At 54.2% G+C, this 18,987-nt stretch overlaps 1 protein-coding gene across 2 annotated transcripts in view; it reads left to right on the top strand.

Moving 5' to 3' along the window:
* Window positions 1-18,987, top strand: part of ADAMTS14 (ADAM metallopeptidase with thrombospondin type 1 motif 14) — a 96,126-nt gene that overhangs the window by 62,510 nt on the left and 14,629 nt on the right. The window contains exons 5-15 of one of the 2 annotated variants that reach the window (XM_068982060.1): window positions 2,407-2,490; window positions 3,150-3,297; window positions 5,265-5,370; window positions 7,295-7,438; window positions 8,061-8,193; window positions 9,981-10,094; window positions 11,577-11,725; window positions 13,648-13,823; window positions 16,250-16,383; window positions 16,767-16,890; window positions 17,833-17,913. In XM_068982060.1, the coding sequence (XP_068838161.1) occupies window positions 2,407-2,490; window positions 3,150-3,297; window positions 5,265-5,370; window positions 7,295-7,438; window positions 8,061-8,193; window positions 9,981-10,094; window positions 11,577-11,725; window positions 13,648-13,823; window positions 16,250-16,383; window positions 16,767-16,890; window positions 17,833-17,913 (1,393 nt within the window). Of the gene's footprint in view, window positions 1-2,406; window positions 2,491-3,149; window positions 3,307-5,264; window positions 5,371-7,294; window positions 7,439-8,060; window positions 8,194-9,980; window positions 10,095-11,576; window positions 11,726-13,647; window positions 13,824-16,249; window positions 16,384-16,766; window positions 16,891-17,832; window positions 17,914-18,987 lie in introns of both variants that reach the window. The other variant, XM_068982059.1, reaches the window with a different exon arrangement.

The raw sequence follows: 18,987 nt of genomic DNA, 5'->3' as shown, positions 1-18,987 counted from the left end.
TCATTTTGCTTTCTGTCTACTGTCCTTGTTGGGTGATTTCCATCATTCTGTCTTCTAGCTCATTTATTTGTTATTCTGCATTATTTATTCTGCTATTCATTGCCTTTAGTTCACTTTCATCTCAGCAAATGAGCTTTATTTTTCTTGGTTCCTCTCTGTAGTTTCTAGTTCCTATTTACAGTACTCTGAATTTCTGTCAGTAGCCTTTCTTAATTCATTCAGTATCTCCTTTTTGAAATCAATGTTTATTAGACTCAAGAGATCTGTTTTATTGTTTGTTCTTTCAGGGGAATTATCTTGGTCTAGCTGGGAATGGTTCTTCTGTGTCTTCATCTTGCTTATATTTCTCTTATTCTGCAAGTTTAGGAGAAACAATTATCTACTGTGGTCTTAGAGGGGCATTTATATGTGGGAACATCCCTGTGTAGCTTGTGTGGGTTTACTGTTTTTGGTGCAAGAGTTGTTTTTAGTAGGGATGCCTGTCACCTCTTTCCTCAGTGTGCGCTGGCCATTATCTCCTTGATGGGGATGTGCAGATGTAGCAGTTGGTGCCTGGTCATGGGGTTCTCTGTGGCAGTGGCGGCTCACATGCACCCCTGGAGCATGCCATGGGAGCAGAGGGAGTCTGTGACCACTTCTGGAGCCTGGGAGATGAAAGCAGTAGCTCGAGACAGCTCCTGAAGCCTGGGGCAAGGTGTCGGGGAGGATGGTAGAGGCATGTGACTGTGCCTGAAGTCTAGGAGTGGAGGGGAGCAATAATGGCAGCTCACACACACCCCTGGAGCTCCTGTAGGTAATGTCCTGCCATCTGAGAGCGCATGTAGGGAAAAAGGCTCTAATGGTGAGTGTTGCCCCTCTTCTTGTGCACTGCCCATACAGTGGCACCTGGTCTCTAAGGCAGCCCAGGCCTTCTTTGCAAAAACCCTCAGATGGGGTCACACCAAACTCTAGCCCCTTTGCTCATAGTCCACCCCGGGCCCCTCCCCAGGTCTGATCTCCGAAGCCTAAGCTTCTGCACCCAGCCCCTGTCCACACTGGTGGCCACGTGTCTCAGGCTGGGGAGTGCAGAGTGATGGTACTGACCGTATGTACAGGTTTCTTTCCATTCTAGCTGCTTCAAACCAGTTGCTACATTCTCTTCGAAGGCTCCAAAGCTTCCCCTCTGTCCCAGCTGACTTCCCTGCTGGTGAGGGGACTTCCCAGGTGCAGGAAACTTCCCTCCTTAATAGCTTCCTCCAGGGGGCACAGGTCCAGTTCTGCTTCCTTCCTCAGTTTTTTTTTTTCTTTCTTTTTTGTCCTGCCCAGTTCCATGAGACTGTCTTGCTCTTCAGAGGCTGGGAGTCTTCTGCCAACGTTTGGTAGATATTCTGTGAGAATCGTTCCACATGTAGATGTATTTTTGATGTACATGGGAGGAGGTGACCTTCACGTTACTATTCCATCTCTGATCACCTCTGACTTTTTGCTTTCCCTTTTTTTTTAGGGGGAGGGTAGTTGCTTTTCAAAGTTTTTAGAGTGAAATATTTTATATCCAGGAATAAAAGTTATTTAAAACAAAAAAGCTGGAGTAGTCTAGTGGGACCGCTCAGGAGATGGACAACTTTAGGAGCGGGTGAGCTGCCTGTCCTTGAAGATGGACAAGCAGAGGTGGTGTCCATCTGTCATGGACATGGTTCCAGGACTTCCTGAACAGGCAAGTGGATGGGGGCTGTGTTCTTTGATGAACTGTGCCAGGACTGCCCCACAGGCCCCTGACCCTGTGGGATAAGGGAGTAATCCAATGCACTACTTCTCTTCTCACACTTGACAATGCCTGAAAATCAGTGATTCCCCTGAGAATCACTGGGGAGCTCGTTCCAGCTCTGACTCTGATTCAGAAGGTGGGCCCAAGACTGCATTTTTAATGAGCTCCAAGTGATGCTGAAGCTTCTGGTCCAAGGCCCTGGAGCACTTTCCCTCTGGATTTGCTCTAGAGGAGTGCCCAGGTATTACAGAGCGAACAGATGATGCCAGGGGTCACGGGAAATGTAAAAGAGGCTGTGAGGATGAGTGACCTGAGCTACGTGGCATTTCTGAAAGGCCTCTTCAGAGACATAAAAAGATGAGAGTCTGAGTTGCTGGGTTTGAGAACAGGTCGCTTCCCACTTTGGCTTTATGGAGAGAGCTCAGTGTTAGAATACAGCCAGCCAGGATTTGAATCCCAGCTCTGCAGCTCATTAGCTGTGTGTCCTTGGGCAGCTTCTCTTGCCTCCCTCTGCTGCAGTTTCTTCCTCTGAGGGTAGAAATGCCTGCTGGATAAGGCCATGATCCGGATGAAGTAGGGTAACATGTCAGGTACCTGGCATTCAGTGGGCCTTTAACGAACACTGGCTTTTCCCAACACCATGCACTCGTCTCTTCTTGCAGGTGGATGAGATTTACCACGATGAGTCCCTGGGGGTCCACATAAACATCGCCCTTGTCCGCTTGATCATGGTTGGCTACCGACAGGTAAACTTCTTTGTCAGCAGGCAGAATTGGGAGGGAGATGGGGTGTGAGGCAAGAGCATCAGACAGGCTAGGGTGTTGGGCAAGGGGAGCAGGGTCTAGGAAACATTTTATTTCCAGAATCAGAGCCCAGAGACCATGAGGTCTCAGTGGCAGAGGCATCTGGGGTTGATAAGTGGGACTTACAATTTCCCTCCAGTGAGATAAATGGACAGTCCTTGGTCCCTATACCTGGAGGTCCCACTCCTTGAATCGATGGGGAAAGTGGGGCTTGGAGAGGCGACAGTGACCAAGATAAGCCCTGCGAGGGTTGGGCCCCAGGCTCTGTTGCTTGTTCTCCCCCATGTGGGAGTGAAAACAGAGTTTTCCTCTAGAGGCTGCTGTGAAAATTAAGTGACAATGAATGTAGGGAGGAAAGGCTCAGAACAGCACCTGACTGTCGAGGGATTAGAGACCATCAGTTCTCAGCAGATAGGGGTCCTGACACGGGCTTGGCACAGGAACATTCCCTGAAGCAGGGTGGGACTATGTGCCTGCGGCAGCCAGAATCAGTGACCCTGGGGAAGGCACTGCTATCAGTCGGGCCTCGGTGTCCCCTGCTGATGGGAGCCTCGTTGTGGTCTGTGGGATCTGACCAACCACCCTGCTCTCTGGCCCCACAGTCGCTGAGCCTGATCGAGCGTGGGAACCCATCTCGCAGCCTGGAGCAGGTGTGTCGCTGGGCCCACTCTCAGCAGCGCCAGGACCCTGGCCACGCAGAGCACCACGATCATGTCGTCTTCCTCACTCGGCAGGACTTCGGACCCTCAGGTATGCAAGGTACTGTATTTGCCATGGCCAGGTGTGTGCAGCTGCAGGGCAGGAGCCGAGGCTGTCTTTGGGGCCACCCTAGGAGGACTGGAGGGATTTGTTTCAACAAAAAGATCCTTGGGACTTGGGAGCAGGACCTGGTGGGACAGGTGGGCAAGCTTTGTAGTGGTTTCTTAGGGACCAGGAAGAGTGAAGGGGTCCTGCTCTGGTCCCTGCTGCTTTGGTTGAAACTGCAGTTGGCTGGGCATCAGGCTCTGGCCCTGTGCTCACCATCCTGGGACCTGGCTGCTCGAGGGTCTCAGTGACCTTCAAGGTGCTCCTGCCCACACTGTATCCTTCCATCTTCAGAAGCTGGCCATGGGGAACCTGCAACAGGGCCAGTTTGGACTTCTGGAAGGAAGGCCCTGCTCTCTTTGCTGATCCATGAGTCCGCAGCCCAGTGAGCTGAGCTTACTCATCCCCAGAACTCTCCCCACTGTGGAGTGGAGGAAATAGGAGTATACTTGCTGTCCTCTGTTCCCAGGCTGCTAAAAGGCCTGAGGGATGCATGCAGTATCTGTGATGGAGGTGGCTGAGTGCCCTCTGCAAACTCAGGAAGCTTGGATCACCACCCCAGCCCCTAGCTTTTTGTAAGGGGAAACTGAGGCCCAGAGTGGCAACAAGGTTTGCCCAGGCCCCACTGCAGAGAGGAGACAGAGCTGAAACTCAGACTGGCTCTCCAGGCACCGAGTTGAAGGCTTCTTAGTGTTTTCTGGTCTGGCGCTAGAAGAGGGTCAGCCTGTACCCAAAAGGCTGCTTGTCTGAATCCCTGGAATCCCCAAGGTGAGCTTGTACACACACAGATTGACACACACATGTACAGACAAATGTGCACTTCTGCCCAGACACATGTGCACACCGACACCCACACGTGTGTACTCATGTGTGCTGTTGAGCACATCCAGACCTCCAGGACAGACAGGACCCCAGAAGCCTCTATACCCCCAGGACCATCTCAGGAAAGGGTTTTGGCAGTTCTGAAGACAGAGGATAGCTGTCTGGTCCTGGCTGGCTGAAAGCCCAGGGTATGGAGCATTCTCTACCATTGCCCCCTCTTCAGAGGTCTTCCCCAGCCCAGGCTGCCCTCCCAGCCGATTATGGGCTGGGGAGGCGGGCGCAAAGCCCCCTGGATCATAAGCCTCTCACACAGAGCCGCTCAGCCAGTGCTGGCCTCACCGTGGCTACGGTGCGCTGGCCCCCTGCAGTGCCCGTGTCTCCTGAGGCCTGCACAGTCGTGTCTTCACTCTGCCCATGTCTTCCGCTCCACGTGTCCACCTCCACCTCCCCAGAGTCTCTCACCTCTCCCCCAGCCCCAGCTCTAGGCCCCTCATAAGCCATTCCCTGGTCCCCTCAACCCCTTCCATTACACCCATTCCCTGGAGGACTCCCAGTCATCCCCACACATCCCTCTGAGCTCCTGGAACTCCAGCCCTCCAGGCCCACCCCTAAGTAACCTCCTGACCCTGGTCTACCTGTGAAAGTGTCTGCCCCTCATAGGTGTGGATGTGCTGTAGGAAGGGGGTGTGGGCTGGCACCTGATTCCTCTGTTCTCCCCATAGTGTCTAACACACTGCCAGCTGTCACACTGCACAGATGTGTGGAGCTTGTCAGCTGACCGACTGGCTGGCTGCAGCTTGGAAGTTGGGTGTGTGCAGGCTTGGGCACGCTGCCTTGTTTAGAGGAGGGGCTGACAGGTGCAGGGAGCCACAGGCAAGGAGGGAAGGATGCGGGGGCAGCTTGGCCCAGGTGCCATACTGCAGCTGCATACATACAGGGCAAGACGTTGCAAGAATCCTTCTTCCTCCTGGGACCCTCTGGCAGTGATCCGATCCAGACGTGCCTGCAGTGGCTGGCTCAGCACAGACCTCATTGCGTCCTGCCTCACCTGCGTGTGACCTCTCTCTGCCCTCTCTCCCCATCCCTGGCAGGGTACGCGCCTGTCACCGGCATGTGCCACCCCCTGAGAAGCTGTGCCCTCAACCACGAAGACGGTTTCTCCTCGGCCTTTGTGGTGGCCCATGAGACCGGCCACGTGTAAGTGGCCCCGAGAGGGTGGACTGTGCCTTGAGCTCCAAGGAGGTCTGTGGGTATGGGAGGTTTTGTCCTAGTTCTGAGCCCCATCCCAGGCTCCTGGGAGATGCCAGAGGAGCTGCCCTGAGGGGGAGGGAGCCCCAGGGCCCAGAGAGCAATTCTGGGTCTGCCTTGGGCCCAGCCCCCAAATCCCAGGGCTGTGGGAGACCAGACGGGGCCCTGCCTTTGGCAGCTCAGTGGCAGTGTCCCCTCAGAGACAGCACTGTGCTCTCTGGGTGGCCTCTGTCCCTCCGTCCAGGCACCCCTCGAGGCCCTCCCTGATGTTCACGTGTGGGGGGCTGGCCAGAGTCCATCTTAAACAGGTGCGTGTAGATCCAGGACTTGGGCCAGGCTGGTGGCTGGCTTACGTGATCCTCGGACCTGGATTTGGTTTAGAGTGTATTCATTCATTCAGTCAACCAGTATTTCTTCAACACCTGTTGTGTGCCAGGCCCTGTTCTAGAAATAGGGCTTCTGTGGAGAACGGGACGCAAAAGCATGCAAGACGCTATGTGCTGGGAGAAAACAAATAATCCACCATCCAGTGTCCAGCGATGACGCACAGCTGTCACAGTCACGCCTCCTGGCCTTGTCTGGCCACAGGGCAGAGCTAAGGGAGGCGCCCCCAGCTTGCCTGTTCCCAGCCAAGGCATAGAGGAAGGGCCATTTTTTGCAGCTGGAAGGACATGGGAAAGAGTGGGCCAGCTGCGAGGGCAAGCCTGCTGCCCACAGTCAGCTGTGCCCCTCTCCGCATCTGCCTACCCCTGCGGTTTCACCCCAGCCCTGCCCTTCGCCGAGCGGGTGGCACCTCCTCTCTGGGGCCTTCATTTCCTCAGCTGCAGCACAGAGGCTGGCACTGGGGAAATCTCCGAGGGCCCTTCCTGCCCTGGCAGCCAATACTTCCACCTATTCTAGAGCCAGGAGTTTGTCTTCCTGTATGCAGGGGGCACTCCTCACTCACAGAGCCGCTGCCTACAGAGAGACAAGGTCAAGCTTAGAGGCCCACGTGTCTGTCTAGTGGTCAAGGCCAGATGCAGACGTCTGGGAACGTGTAAGAATCTAGAACCTTTGGGCTTCGGTGTTACGTACTAACTCTAAAGGGCTTCCCAGATGGTGCTAGTGGTAAAGAACGCACCTGCCCGTGCAGGAGATGTAAGCAAGGCAGGTTCGATCCCTGGGTTGGGAAGATCCCCTGGAGGAAAGCACAGCAACCCACTCCAGTATTCTTGCCTGGAGCATCCTTTGGGCAGAGGAGCCTGGCGGGCTTCAGTCCATGGGGTCATAAAGAATCAGACATGACTGATGTGACTTAGCATGCACACTAACTATAAAGAGCAAACGTTTACATTTAAACTATCCTTATGGCAGGTGGGTACCACACACATAGCTCTGTAAGGCCAGGTCTAGAAGAAGCTAAAGAGGCTGGTACACAGGAAGGGCGCTGTAAGCCAAGTCATACTGAACAGAATGAAACTGGTCCTTGTGCACGAGGCCCCAGGTTTGGAGGGAAGACAGTGCATGGTGTGAAAATTGTTAACCACGTTGCAGGAGGCCCTGCTGTGGGCAGACAGCCCCTAGGCAGGGTGGCCAGGAAGGGTGTCCCGGGGCCAGAGTGGGGCTTGAGCTGGTTTCAGACACCGTGAGGATGTTAGGGAGGGTTTGAGGAGGGGGCTGGAAGGCAGAATGAGCTCAGCCCGATTGAGGGGCATTGTGGGTCCTTGGCTTCCATCCAGTGGAGTGGCTCTCCCCACTGCACAGTGGGGAAACTGAGGCCAAAAGGCACAGTCTGAAGCCTGGTGAAGGCAGTCTCCAGCCCACCTGCTTGTCTTCCCAGGGGTGGGCTCCCGGGTGTGACTCAGGACTGCCCTCTCTGCTCCCCCACCTCCAGGCTCGGCATGGAGCACGACGGCCAGGCCAACGGCTGTGCGGATGAGACCAGCCTGGGCAGCGTCATGGCGCCCCTGGTGCAGGCCGCCTTCCACCGCTTCCACTGGTCTCGCTGCAGCAAGCTGGAGCTCAGCCGCTACCTCCCGTAGGTCACCTCCGCCCTCTGCCTCTGCGCCTCCCCCATCATCGCCCCTCAGAGCACCATCCCGCCCCTGACACACGCTCCAGTCCGGCTTTGCTGGTCAGTTCCTGGGCCTCCGGGGACGTGGAGGCCCAGGATGAGTGTTGGATTTGGGAGCTCAAGGCCATGGATGGGCGCAGAGTGGATTTGGGTTGGGTAGGTGCTGGCAGAGATACTGTCACTAACCTCTGCAGCGATTGGCTGGGGCCCAGCGTATGTCCCACACAGTAGGCTGATTTGTCTTCATCTCTCAGTGCAGTGAGCCCTCAAGCTGTCTGGGAGCCAGCCCTTATTCTGGGCCATGGCGTGAACTCTGTAATGTGGGTGAATGGGCCCTCTAAGAAAGCCACGAGCTGCATGCCTAAGGCTGGTCCTGGTGGCCTTGCCTCGGAGCCCAGACATGGTTGTGAGTGGAAGCAGGGGCACCTGTGGGGTGGTCCATTTTCCCTGGAGAGCGCAGCAACCAGCACAGAGCAGCAGGCGCATCCCTGCAGGCCTTCCTAGCTTGGTTCCCGCACCCTCCTCTGTGAAGGGAGAGATGGGGCCTTCCTGCCCTACCCGGCTCACTCCCTGCCTCTGCCCGCAGCTCCTACGACTGTCTCCTTGATGATCCCTTTGCGCCTGCCTGGCCCCAGCCCCCGGAGCTGCCTGGCATTGACTACTCAATGGATGAGCAGTGTCGCTTTGACTTTGGCACCGGGTACCACACCTGCTCAGCAGTGAGTTCCCATGGCCTCTGCCAGCCAGGATGCCAGACCAGCCTCCTGGGTCCCAGGCTGGTCATTCACGGAGCTACTGTAGGGGGATACAGGATGACCAGGGTCTAGGCCCTGCCACCTTCTGCTATGTCCCCACCGCCCCCAGTCCCATGGAAGGGTGGGGAGACAGTGTGTGCGGGGGCTAGAAAATGCCTGGAAGGATGGGGACAGGGTGGGGGACCAATGGGGTCCTGGCAGGCCAGGCTGGTCACTGGGGGCGTTTATCTGCCAGGTGGCCCGTGTGTCAGATCAGGTACTAGCTCTGGGCTGGTAGAGAAATAGTTGCCACCCTCTGCTGTCTGGCGGAGAAGGTGATGGCACTCCAGTACTCTTGCCTGGAAAATCCCATGGACAGAGGATCCTGGTAGGCTGCAGTCCATGGGGTCGCGAAGAGTCGGACACTACTGAGTGACTTCACTTTCACTTTTCACTTTCCTGCATTGGAGAAGGAAATGGCAACCCACTCCAGTGTTCTTGCCTGCAGAATCCCAGGGACAGGGGAGCCTGGTGGGCTGCCGTCTATGGGGTCACACAGAGTCGGACATGACTGAAGTGACTTAGCAGTAGCAGCAGCAGCTGTCTGGATGTTTGGCAGGATGTTTGGGGCAGACTTCCCACCCTGGTGAAGTTCTCCTCTGTCCTACGTAATCTCTCTCCAGGGGGTTAGTTGCATGCTCCCTCCATCCTCTGCCCTGTGCCTGAGATGATAGATTAAAGGGAGCAGAGCCCTGTCCTCCCCTGCAGAACAAGGCAGGGAGAGCCTGGAGCCTGGCAATCAGCTGAGCCCCCCAGGGGAGAATCAAACAGCCACTGAGCAGGGCCCAGGCAGAGGCTCAGAGAAGGGGGCATCCCAGGGCAAGGGGGATGTCCCAAGGGGTCAGGCCCTGGTGCGTTGAGTACGTCATACCTCCCGCATGCAGGAACGCAGCCCCCTCCTCAGCTCTGCAGGACCTGAAGGCCCTGTGTGTGGCAATCTTGTGCATGGCCCAGGCCACACTGGGACACCTGGTCTCCACTTTGAGGGTGGAGAAGCATCTGGGAAATGGGGTTTCAATGCCCAGAGGCTGTGTTTGTAGGACATGAGTCTGGCTGGCAGGGGATGATAGAGAAAAGGAGATTGAGGCTTCCCTAGACAATGCGAAATATAAGGTTACCAGCCTTATATGAGGAAGTGGCAACCTCCTCCAGTATTCCTGCCTGGGAAATCCCGTGGACAAAGGAGTCCGGCAGGCTATAGTCCATGGGATCGCAAGAATTGGACATGACTGAGCGACTAAACCACCACCCAACCTTATATGAGAGGGAGATGGGAGTCCTGACCTTGACTGGGTGCTGCAGGATCTGGGCTAGACTGGCAGCTCCCTCCAAGCCCCCCACAGGCACAGAGCTCAGGGGGCATCAGCAGACTCAGCCTCCCCACAGGCTCAAACCCTGGTCCCTGCTCGGTGACAGACTGGCCTCTGCAAGGCAAGGAGGGAGGCCTTGGAGGGGAGAGCAGAGGCGTGTGGGCTGTGGCTGGTGCCTTCTTCTCGGTGGGGTTGCTGGAGGCCACTAACACTTGGGGTGGGGTTGAGCTGGCGGACGTGTGGGGCTCTGGTTGGATGGGCCCCTCCTGCCTCCCTGGCAGTGTTTGGCCTCAGCGCCCATCCACACCCTGCCCCCTCTCTGTCACCGTTGGTTCCCCTGGACAACTTGCCAGAGCTGGAGGGCCAGTCCAGCCCGGTGACCCTGTCCCCCTTGCCGCGCAGTTCAGGACCTTCGAGGCCTGCAAGCAGCTGTGGTGCAGCCACCCCGACAACCCGTACTTCTGCAAGACCAAGAAGGGGCCCCCGCTGGACGGGACTGAGTGCGCGCCAGGCAAGGTAGCTGTGGGCTGGGGCTGCAGGCAGAGTGCCTTCCCGGGCGCCGGCCCCCAGGGGGACCTGCCCCTCCACCCAGTGTGGATGTGAATGCATGGTGGCCAGGGTGGCGTGGGAGCCTTGCATGCAGGCAGATGGGTGTGGAGCCCTCACATGAACTCACACACACCCCCTCTCCTGCCTGGGACCACAGTCTTCAGCTTCTACAGAGACCAAGTTTGGCCTTGTCTCATAGTGCATCAGCAGGCATGCTTACTCCCACTTTACAGATGAGGAGGGTGAGGCTGAGGCTGATTAGGGAACTTGTGGAGCTCAAACAGAGGGTGATTAGCAGGGGGGGGCAGTTGTTCAGGGGGTCCCAGATCTGAGAGTCTTGAGCTGAGGTCTGAAACCCCACCTCTGCTCTTTCGCTGGCCCTGCTTCTCCCTGCAGCTCTGTGTGGTGACCTTGGGCCATCCTCTAACCAAGCACATCCCTCTCCTAGGCTTCTTGTGAAGTTTGGAGTCCTGTCAAAGCAAATGAGGGCACTGGGAAGAAGCAGGGTGCTGCCCCCACCGGCCTGTCCTCTGCCCTTCACCCTCGGCCCTCAGCAGACTCGCATCTGTAAATGGTCTGTCCCTTCACAGATGGGTGGAGCGTCTTTTAAAAATCTCTATCCCTACAGAGTCTGACTCAGTCTGGGGGTGAAGCTGAGACAGCCGGAGTTTTAAAAGTTCCCCTAGTGACTCTGAGGCTGAGAAACACTGAGTTCTCTCTTGCAAATGGCCTGGACGGCTCTACTGTATTTCTTACTTATGGCCCAACAAGAAGAGGGATGGGAGTTAACCTGTGCTGAGCTCTCCTTTGGACCTGGCCTTGTGCTGAGGCCTTTGTGAGTGTGGTTGCCTTCACTTCTGAGAACAGTCCCATTTACCAGGCAAGTACGCTGAGGTTCAGCAAGGTGAAGCTCTGCCAAAGCCACACACAGCTAGTAATGGCCAAGCCGGGATTCAAACCCGGGCTTCTTGAACTTGAGGCATACACCCTCCACTGTGTGGCTAGACCTCCCGGGTAGCTGGCTTCCCTCCTATGAACATACCTGCTTGGGGTCCCAGATGGTGATTTCGAGGTCCAGAGCCAAGACCAACTCTAGATTGTGTGGGAAGATTATGTCTTCTGTTTCTTATCAGCTCTTTGTGCCTCTGGGGGTGGTAAACCAAATAATTGCAGCTCCTGTCATCATTGTTATATCACCTGCTGTTACTGGAGGGCCGTGTGTGAGTGCTCACGGCAGTGCTGTTATCCCCATTGTCCAGCTGAGGAGTGGGCTCTGAGAGGGATATTCTTTGCTGAGGGTCATTCAGCGCACAGTAGGCACTGGATTCCGTGTAACCCCGAGGCTGGTGCTCTTAGCATCCCTTTCTCTGGGCTCACCCACAATACCCAGTTGGCAACTTTCTATGGCAGTGGCTCCAGGGTGACCTCACACCCTCTGCTCCATCCCAGTGGTGCTTCAAAGGTCACTGCATCTGGAAGTCGCCGGAGCAGACTTATGGCCAGGATGGAGGCTGGAGCTCCTGGACCAAGTTCGGGTCGTGTTCACGGTCCTGTGGGGGCGGGGTTCGATCCCGTAGCCGGACCTGTGACAATCCCCCGTGAGTGCACTTGGCTGAGGTGGGCAGGGCAGGGGCCTGAGGGGCTTGGAGGGGGAGGCACTGGGGGGCAGGGCCCAAGAAGAGGTCCCCTGCAGATGGCTACATATTCCAGTAGATGAAGACCCAAAATTGTTGCAGGCACCAAATCACTTCCACCTCGGTCAGACACCTCTCATTGGGTCTGACATCTGAGAGTGGGTCTGAGCCGGTGATTCTCAATATCTCATGTGCAGAGAGTCTGGGTGGGCCCAAAGCTTGGTCAGTTTAACAAGCCCTTCTGTGACCCTGATCCTCTAGCTAAACTTTGAAAAAACACTGTTCACTAACCATGCTTTAGGAGAATAAATTCCCCGAGTCTGTTTCCTACTACATGAAGCAAAACTTCTTCAATTTTTCTTATCTCTTTCTAATGTCAAATCCTCTCCTTACCTCTCCCCCTCCATTTTTTAGCATCCTGGGGGAGCAATCTATTTCTCCCTTTTATCCTCTTCATGGGGTTCCCCTCCAGTGGTTTCGGTACCTCTGAGCACCAGCTCTTTATGGCCTCCATCTCCCAAGCTGATGCAGCCTGCTTAGAACAGCTTCGTGGGAGCTGAGGGCTGCCCAGTCTGGCCCTGTGGGTCTGCTGGTCCCAGGAACCAGGGATACAGAACCTGTGTGTGGCAGGGCCAGCCTAGCCCTCACAGCAATGAGTGATGTGATGGCGACCTCAGAACGGCAGGGCCCTAGGATCACAGAGGCTCAGTGGTGGTCATTTTCTCTCCAGCATCTTCAGGAGTAGTCCCTCCTACTCTGCTGTGTGTATACCTCCAGGGATGGGACTCTCAGTGCCTCCTGGAGCAGCCTGTTCCCATGTCAGATGGCTGTACTGACCCTTTACAAGTAGGAGCCAAAGAGAACAGCCTTGTAACTTCAGGCTGTTGGGGGTATGAAAATTAGGTTAGAGAAAGGGCCAGCGGTGCCCACTCTGGATAAACCACCTCCCGGTCATGGCACATAGTTACTCCCTTGATCGAAGCTCCTGTTTATTAAACTGCTCTGAAATAACTATTTTTATTTTATGAGGCTTAAATGAAATATTATGTGTACTCTCCCCAGCACAGTTTAAGCGCTAATGAAGGATGGCCTCTGTTCTAATTATTCCAGGGTATGGACCGCTTTCTCTGCGCCAGGTGGGGTGCTCAGCACTCCTGTGCATAAACCCACATAACCCTCCCAGCACCTCTGTACAGAGTTCCAGTAAGCCCGTTCACTTGAATACTTTGTGCCCGTAATCTTACCGAATCCTTTTAATTAAATGGGGACGAGAGTACAGATTGCTTAAGGATACCTTTCTAAAATGTATTCTTCACAGACACACCAGGAGGTAGATAAAGTAAGAGGTGTTATGGTCCCTCCTTGAAAGGGGAAATTAAGGCATAGCAGGACTTGGGTGTGGATTCAGCTAGATCTTTTGACTCCAAACCCAAGTCTCCTTTACCACTCCTTAGTTTATGGTGATAGTAACTGGAAGTGGGTGCAAATGAGAGCAGCTGAGTCGTGTGTTGGGGGCCTACTGTGTGTCAGGCCTGTGTAATGGGTGCAAGAATATGTGCAGATGAGGAAGACTGATTTCTCTCCCAGGCCAGCTGGAGCGGTCAGTCTTTCCCTCTTGCCTTCCTCCTCTCCACCCCATCTCTTGCCCCATTTCTTTCTTTCATTCTCTCTTCTGATCACACAAACACAAATAGGTGGCATATGCCTGAAGGGACCAAAAGACTCTGAGCTCAGCAGCCCTCACAGTGTGGTTCCCCCCTAATTTCCAAGTTAGTGGGGCCCCTTTTTATGCTCCTCTAAAGGGCTGAGCCACCCAGGTGGCTATGGGAAAACCTGCCACCCGTCCAGCCTTTCCAGCCAGCACAGTCTCTTTATGCCTGTCCCAGCCCAGCTTACGGAGGCCGCATGTGCTCAGGGCCCATGTTCCAGTACCAGATCTGCAACAGCGAGGAGTGTCCGGGGCCCTTTGAGGACTTCCGGGCCCAGCAGTGTGCCAAGCGCAACTCCTACTACGTCCATGAGAATGCCAAGCACAGCTGGATCCCCTATGAGCCAGACGATGGTGAGTGGGGCCCTGTTCCCTCCACCTCCCGCCCCGTGGCCTTGGGCATCTGCTGGGTCCTTATCTTCCCAGGCAGGGCCTTCTATGCCTGGCCCACCAATAGAGATGGAGGGACAGTGGTGGCACCCAAAGGGGCATTGCAGTTGCCAGGTTTGCCCCATGCCTTTGTGCAGACCTTTGCACTGTATACATTGTGGGCCTGCCATTGTCATGAAAATCATCCTGGATTTGAATTCTTATGCTGTTTCTTGGCTGATGCGAGGGCAATATCTTGAGCAGGGGTCACTTGGCCCAGAAGTACCATTGAGGCTGGAGGCAGTGCTGGTGGCGGGATGGGTGCTTTCAAACATGTCCTGCCGTGTGCGGAAGGCCCTATACAGGTGCAGGCATTCCTCGCCTTGCATCACCAGTGTCCGGAGAAGCTCAGTGCTATTACTGACCATGTTTTTAGGTTTTTACTGATTGTACTACTGTTTCAGGTGTTAATGAAAATGATTGGAAAGTCAGGTCAATGGGACCTGTGGGATCCTCCCACTGAGCCCCTCCAAACTGCCCTGGACACAGGCTGTGGAACTCATGCAGAGGGTCAGAACTTTGGGGCTAAGCCAGTGCCTATCTATTTTGGAGCTTTTTTAGTGATGTCTCTTGTAGTGGCAGAGGATGAGATGGTTAGATAGCATCACTGACTCAATGGGCGTGAATTTGAGCAAACTGAGAGAGTGAAGGACAGGGAAGCCTAGTATGCTGCAGTCCACGGAATCTCAAAGAATCGGACATGACTTAGTGTTTGAACAAGTAACTCGTGGTGGCAGAAAGAAGCGAGTGAAGGGTTGGGACTCACGCCAGCTTAGTGCCTTCAGGCTGGAAGGACCTTCAGCTGTCCTCTGAATCTCCCTTGCTTGGCCAGCCTCTCCATGATCCTTCCACGACCTGATGCTCACTCCCTACCAGCCAGCCCTCGGCCTCAGGCAGTACTGATCAGAATGGCCTTTGCTCTCCTAAGCCCAGGGCCTCCTCCTCGTAGCCCTGGTTTCCAAGTATCCATTGCAAGACCCTCCCTTCTTCAGCTCTCATTTAGAATGAGAGTCTTCAAGTTGGAAGGGACCTCAGAGGGCCTGTGTGTTGCCTGCCAGTGCGCAGACTCCTCCAGGACATGCTTGCAGGGAGTGTCTCCTCCCTGCTTAGACTCCCCCTAGTCTGGGGAGCTTCCCACCTCCATGCCACTGCTGGCTGGCTTTCGGGGCTGCCTGGAAACCCCCTTGCTTGAGGTGTACTGGTCAGGGTCTTGCCTTTGGGAGGGTGAAAGCTCCCTACCCCTCAGCCCCTGGCCCAGGTCCCACTGGAAGTATGGCTGTTCCTGTGTGTGAGATCCAAAATGATACTGGATGTTGGGACTCTAGACTCAAGTCCTGAGTGTTGGGATGTGATGTCACTGCGCAACAGGGACCTTAAGGTTGAGGAGCCAGGAGCCAGATGGTTCCTGACAAATTTTGCTTTGGAAGCTTTGCAGATCCATCCAGAACCCACACAGGCTGCTGTAACATGGGGTGGAGAAGGGCTGCAAGGTCAATGGGACAGTTGGACTTTGGGTTTTCCCAGGACTTTTACACAAATTCCAGGAAGTTAGCTAAACCCCAATCTCCCTTTTTCTAAGAAACACAGCAAATGTTTATATGTTCTCCGGAACCTACTTTTATAGGACATTAATAGCCTAGACAGAGAACATTTGATTGTTAAAACTAGAAAGGACCTCCGGAAAGGACCTCCTTCCTTCCGTCGCTGCTGCTCCATTTTGTAAGCCCAAGCCCAGACCACTGTTCACAGACATGTTGACATTCACTATCATATGTGTGACTGGTGATGTGTATGTAGAGATCAGAGCAGAGTCTGGCCCAAACCAGACAGCCTGGGTTAGAATCCTGGCTCTGCCACTTCCTGGCTGGCTGAATGGCCAAGAGCAAATTCCTTAACCTCTTTGGTCCTTGGTTTCCTCCTCTGTAATGCTAGAACATACTTCCTGGGGAGTATTGAGAGGTTTAAATTAGCTAATTCACAAAAAGCATTTAACGTTGTACATCAAGAATGTATAAAGGTTTTTGAAGTCTGGCACATAGTAAGCTTTCATTAAGTGTTGGCTAATTGTTGTTATTGTTTTATCACTTGCTGTTTCTTAACAGCGTGATGTGGCATTTTACTGATGGGGGTAATAAGGAACTGAGATTCAGAGAGGTCAGATAAGTTACCCAAAGTCACATGGCTCCTAAGTGCCAGAGCAGGGATTTTATGCCCAGCTGCACACCTAGTTCCCCTTGCGTTGCCCAGAGCTGGCCCCTGGGACTTCCTGTTCCGGCCACGCGTTAGTGTCGGCCTAGGCCAGCCCACTTTCTGGGATCCCCGCTGGCTCAGTGTGTTCCGTTTCCCCACAGACGCCCAGAAGTGTGAACTGATCTGCCAGTCAGAGGACACAGGGGACGTGGTCTTCATGAACCAGGTGGTCCATGATGGGACTCGCTGCAGCTACCGGGACCTGTACAGTGTCTGTGCCCGCGGCGAGTGTGTGGTAGGTGGCCCCCTCTGGACCACCCACCGTCTGCCTGCCCCAGGAGACTGGAGGGCTGCAGTGCCTCCTCCTCCTTCTGTTCCCTGGGAAGACAGGCATCACCTCACCTTCTCCACCCATGACATGTCTCGTCCTCAGCGTAACTCTGGGATGCTGCTGGAAAGGGGTCACTGCCCAGCTGCATTCAAGGAGAGAGGCACGGCTAGGTTTCAGAGCTTGACTGTGTCACATAGCATGTTTGTGGCAGAGTCCCATCCAGGAATGCCTCTCAGTCTACGGTCCTTACATGTCTGGGGACTGGAGAGGGGGCCAGGGGCTGCCAACCCTCATGCAGCAGTGTGGATGTGGAAGCCTCCTTTTGCTGACCCCATCTCTGATTTCAGCCCATCGGCTGTGACAAGGAAGTGGGGTCCATGAAGGCAGATGACAAGTGTGGGGTGTGTGGTGGCGACAACTCCCACTGCAGGACTGTGAAGGGGACACTGGGCAAGGCCTCCAAGCAGGCAGGTGAGCAGGTGGGGGTGGCGGATGACCAGGAGCAGTGGGGCTCTGGTCCAGCCAGGGCCCTAGAGAATGAGCCATCCCTAGTTGAGCCCTTCCTTGCTTGAGCCAGGCCACAGTTAAGGCAAGGAGAGGGGGCCCTGGAGCCTCTGCCCTGACTGTGGTCCCTCACCATCCAGGTGGGCTGTGCCTCTTCTGGGCTCAGGAGCTCAGAAGCATTTCCTGCTCGGCACTATGGGTCATAGGAACTCAGCTTGGCCTGGACCTGTTGGTGGGAGTGAGAGTGAGATAGGTCTAAAGATGAGGCCCAGGCTGGACTAGAAATTTTCCTTTTTATCCTCATTTTTTCCTTGTTTTTTCATTTGTGGTTGTTGTTTTTTAACTGAAGTGCTTCCTGCTTTGAACTCCTGGTCCTTTAAGTTCCTTGACTTCTCTCCATGCCTCTATTGAAAAGGGCCAGATATTAGTCCTTTACACTTTAGTTTGAATTAGATTCATTTCCCCTTTGGGAGTGTTTCAGCTTTGTCTTGTCTCTCCTTGTTGGGGGAAAGTTGATGGTTCTGAGAAAGGTTAGTTTTCAGGTATTGGATTGGGAGGATCATGGGGACCCCCTAATGCTGGGTCTTCACAGCTTGTTTCATCTAAATCCCTACAGTGGCTTTAAGTATGAGAAGAAAGGGGAGAGGGGAACCTAAGGAGAGAAGAGGAGGGTCAAGACAGTGGGAAATAGTAGCAAGTGACACACACACTGAATCCATGGTTTTTATAGAGCATTTTAAGCTACGTAAACTATGATCCTCTCAGCACTTTGTAAAGAAGGGCCCATTCCTATTTACAGATAAGGAAACAGCTTCCTGGGTACTGATGAGGAGCGGGGGTGATGGGAGATGCTGGGCGTGGTACTGCCAGTTCAGGATGCTCATGGTTTTTCTGGAACTTCTATGGCAGGGGCTCTCAAGCTGGTGCAGATCCCAGCAGGTGCCAGGCACATCCAGATTGAGGAGCTGGAGAAGGTCCCCCACCACATTGGTGAGTACAGGGTGCCAAGTGATGGGCAGCCAGCCCCTGGGACCTGCCCTCGGGTGTGGGGGAGCTGGGAGAATGGAAGAGAAGATTCTAATGTAGGGGAGACATTTCCTGAATTTGAATAATGTGAGAGGATGCTTTTTTGTTGATTGATTGATTTTTCGTTTGTGTTGCATTGGAAAAAGGCTCCATGCTTCAGATTTCAGAAGGTATGAGAGGGGATCCAGGGGAGATTCCTTCCACCCTCTACCTCAGGAGCACTTTCCTTCCCCAGGGGCAACCACTGTTCATTTCTTATGGACATAGGTACCTTTTAAAGGTAACCCATTTTCATAGAATGTATTAGTTAATGTCTGCTGTATAATATATCATCCCCAAACTTAGCAGCTTCATGCAGCAAGTGTTTATTAGCATCAGTTCCGTGGATCCCCAGTTTGGGCTGGGCTCAGCTGGGTGCTTCTTCTAACTCATCCTCCTGGAAACTCATTCACCCAAGTGCAGTCAGCTGGTGGGTGTGTAGGGACCTGGTTGGTACTGGCTGTCAGCTGGGGTTACAGGGGTGACAGGGTCATGTCCCCAGCTGGCTAGCCTGGGATTATGCACGTGGGATCTGTTGCATGGTCCTCAGAAGTGGCAAGAGCAGGCAAACCCCGGTGTGCAAGCCCATTTCAGGTCTCTGCTTGTGTCCTGCTTTCTCATGGCCGAGTGGTCTAAACAAGCCCCATGGCCAAACCCAGGCTCAAGAGGCAGAAGCAGAGTATCTCCTAACGGGAGATGTGGTACCTCACAGTGCAGAGAGGTGAACCCACAGGAATAGGAGGCATCTGTGGCTGTTTTTGCAGTCTACCAGAGGGACCCTTCAATTATCCTTATTATAATGATGCTTAAACACATAATCTCTAAGCTAGATGCCTACCCTTTATGCATACAACAGTTATACAGCTATAAAACCAAGACATTAAAAATGACAGCCCCCCCAAATCAATCAGTAGAATTAAAATTAAGCCCATGAATGTAAGAAGGGGAGGTTTTTGTGTGTTTCTGTGCTTCGTTCTGTTTTTGCTGAAACTAAAATTG

This window comes from Capricornis sumatraensis, chromosome 10, assembly GCF_032405125.1.
Source record: "Capricornis sumatraensis isolate serow.1 chromosome 10, serow.2, whole genome shotgun sequence".
In the NCBI taxonomy this organism is placed as follows: Eukaryota; Metazoa; Chordata; class Mammalia; order Artiodactyla; family Bovidae; genus Capricornis; species Capricornis sumatraensis.
Note: the sequence above shows the minus strand (reverse complement) of the source record. Positions and strands in the feature narration are given on the sequence as shown.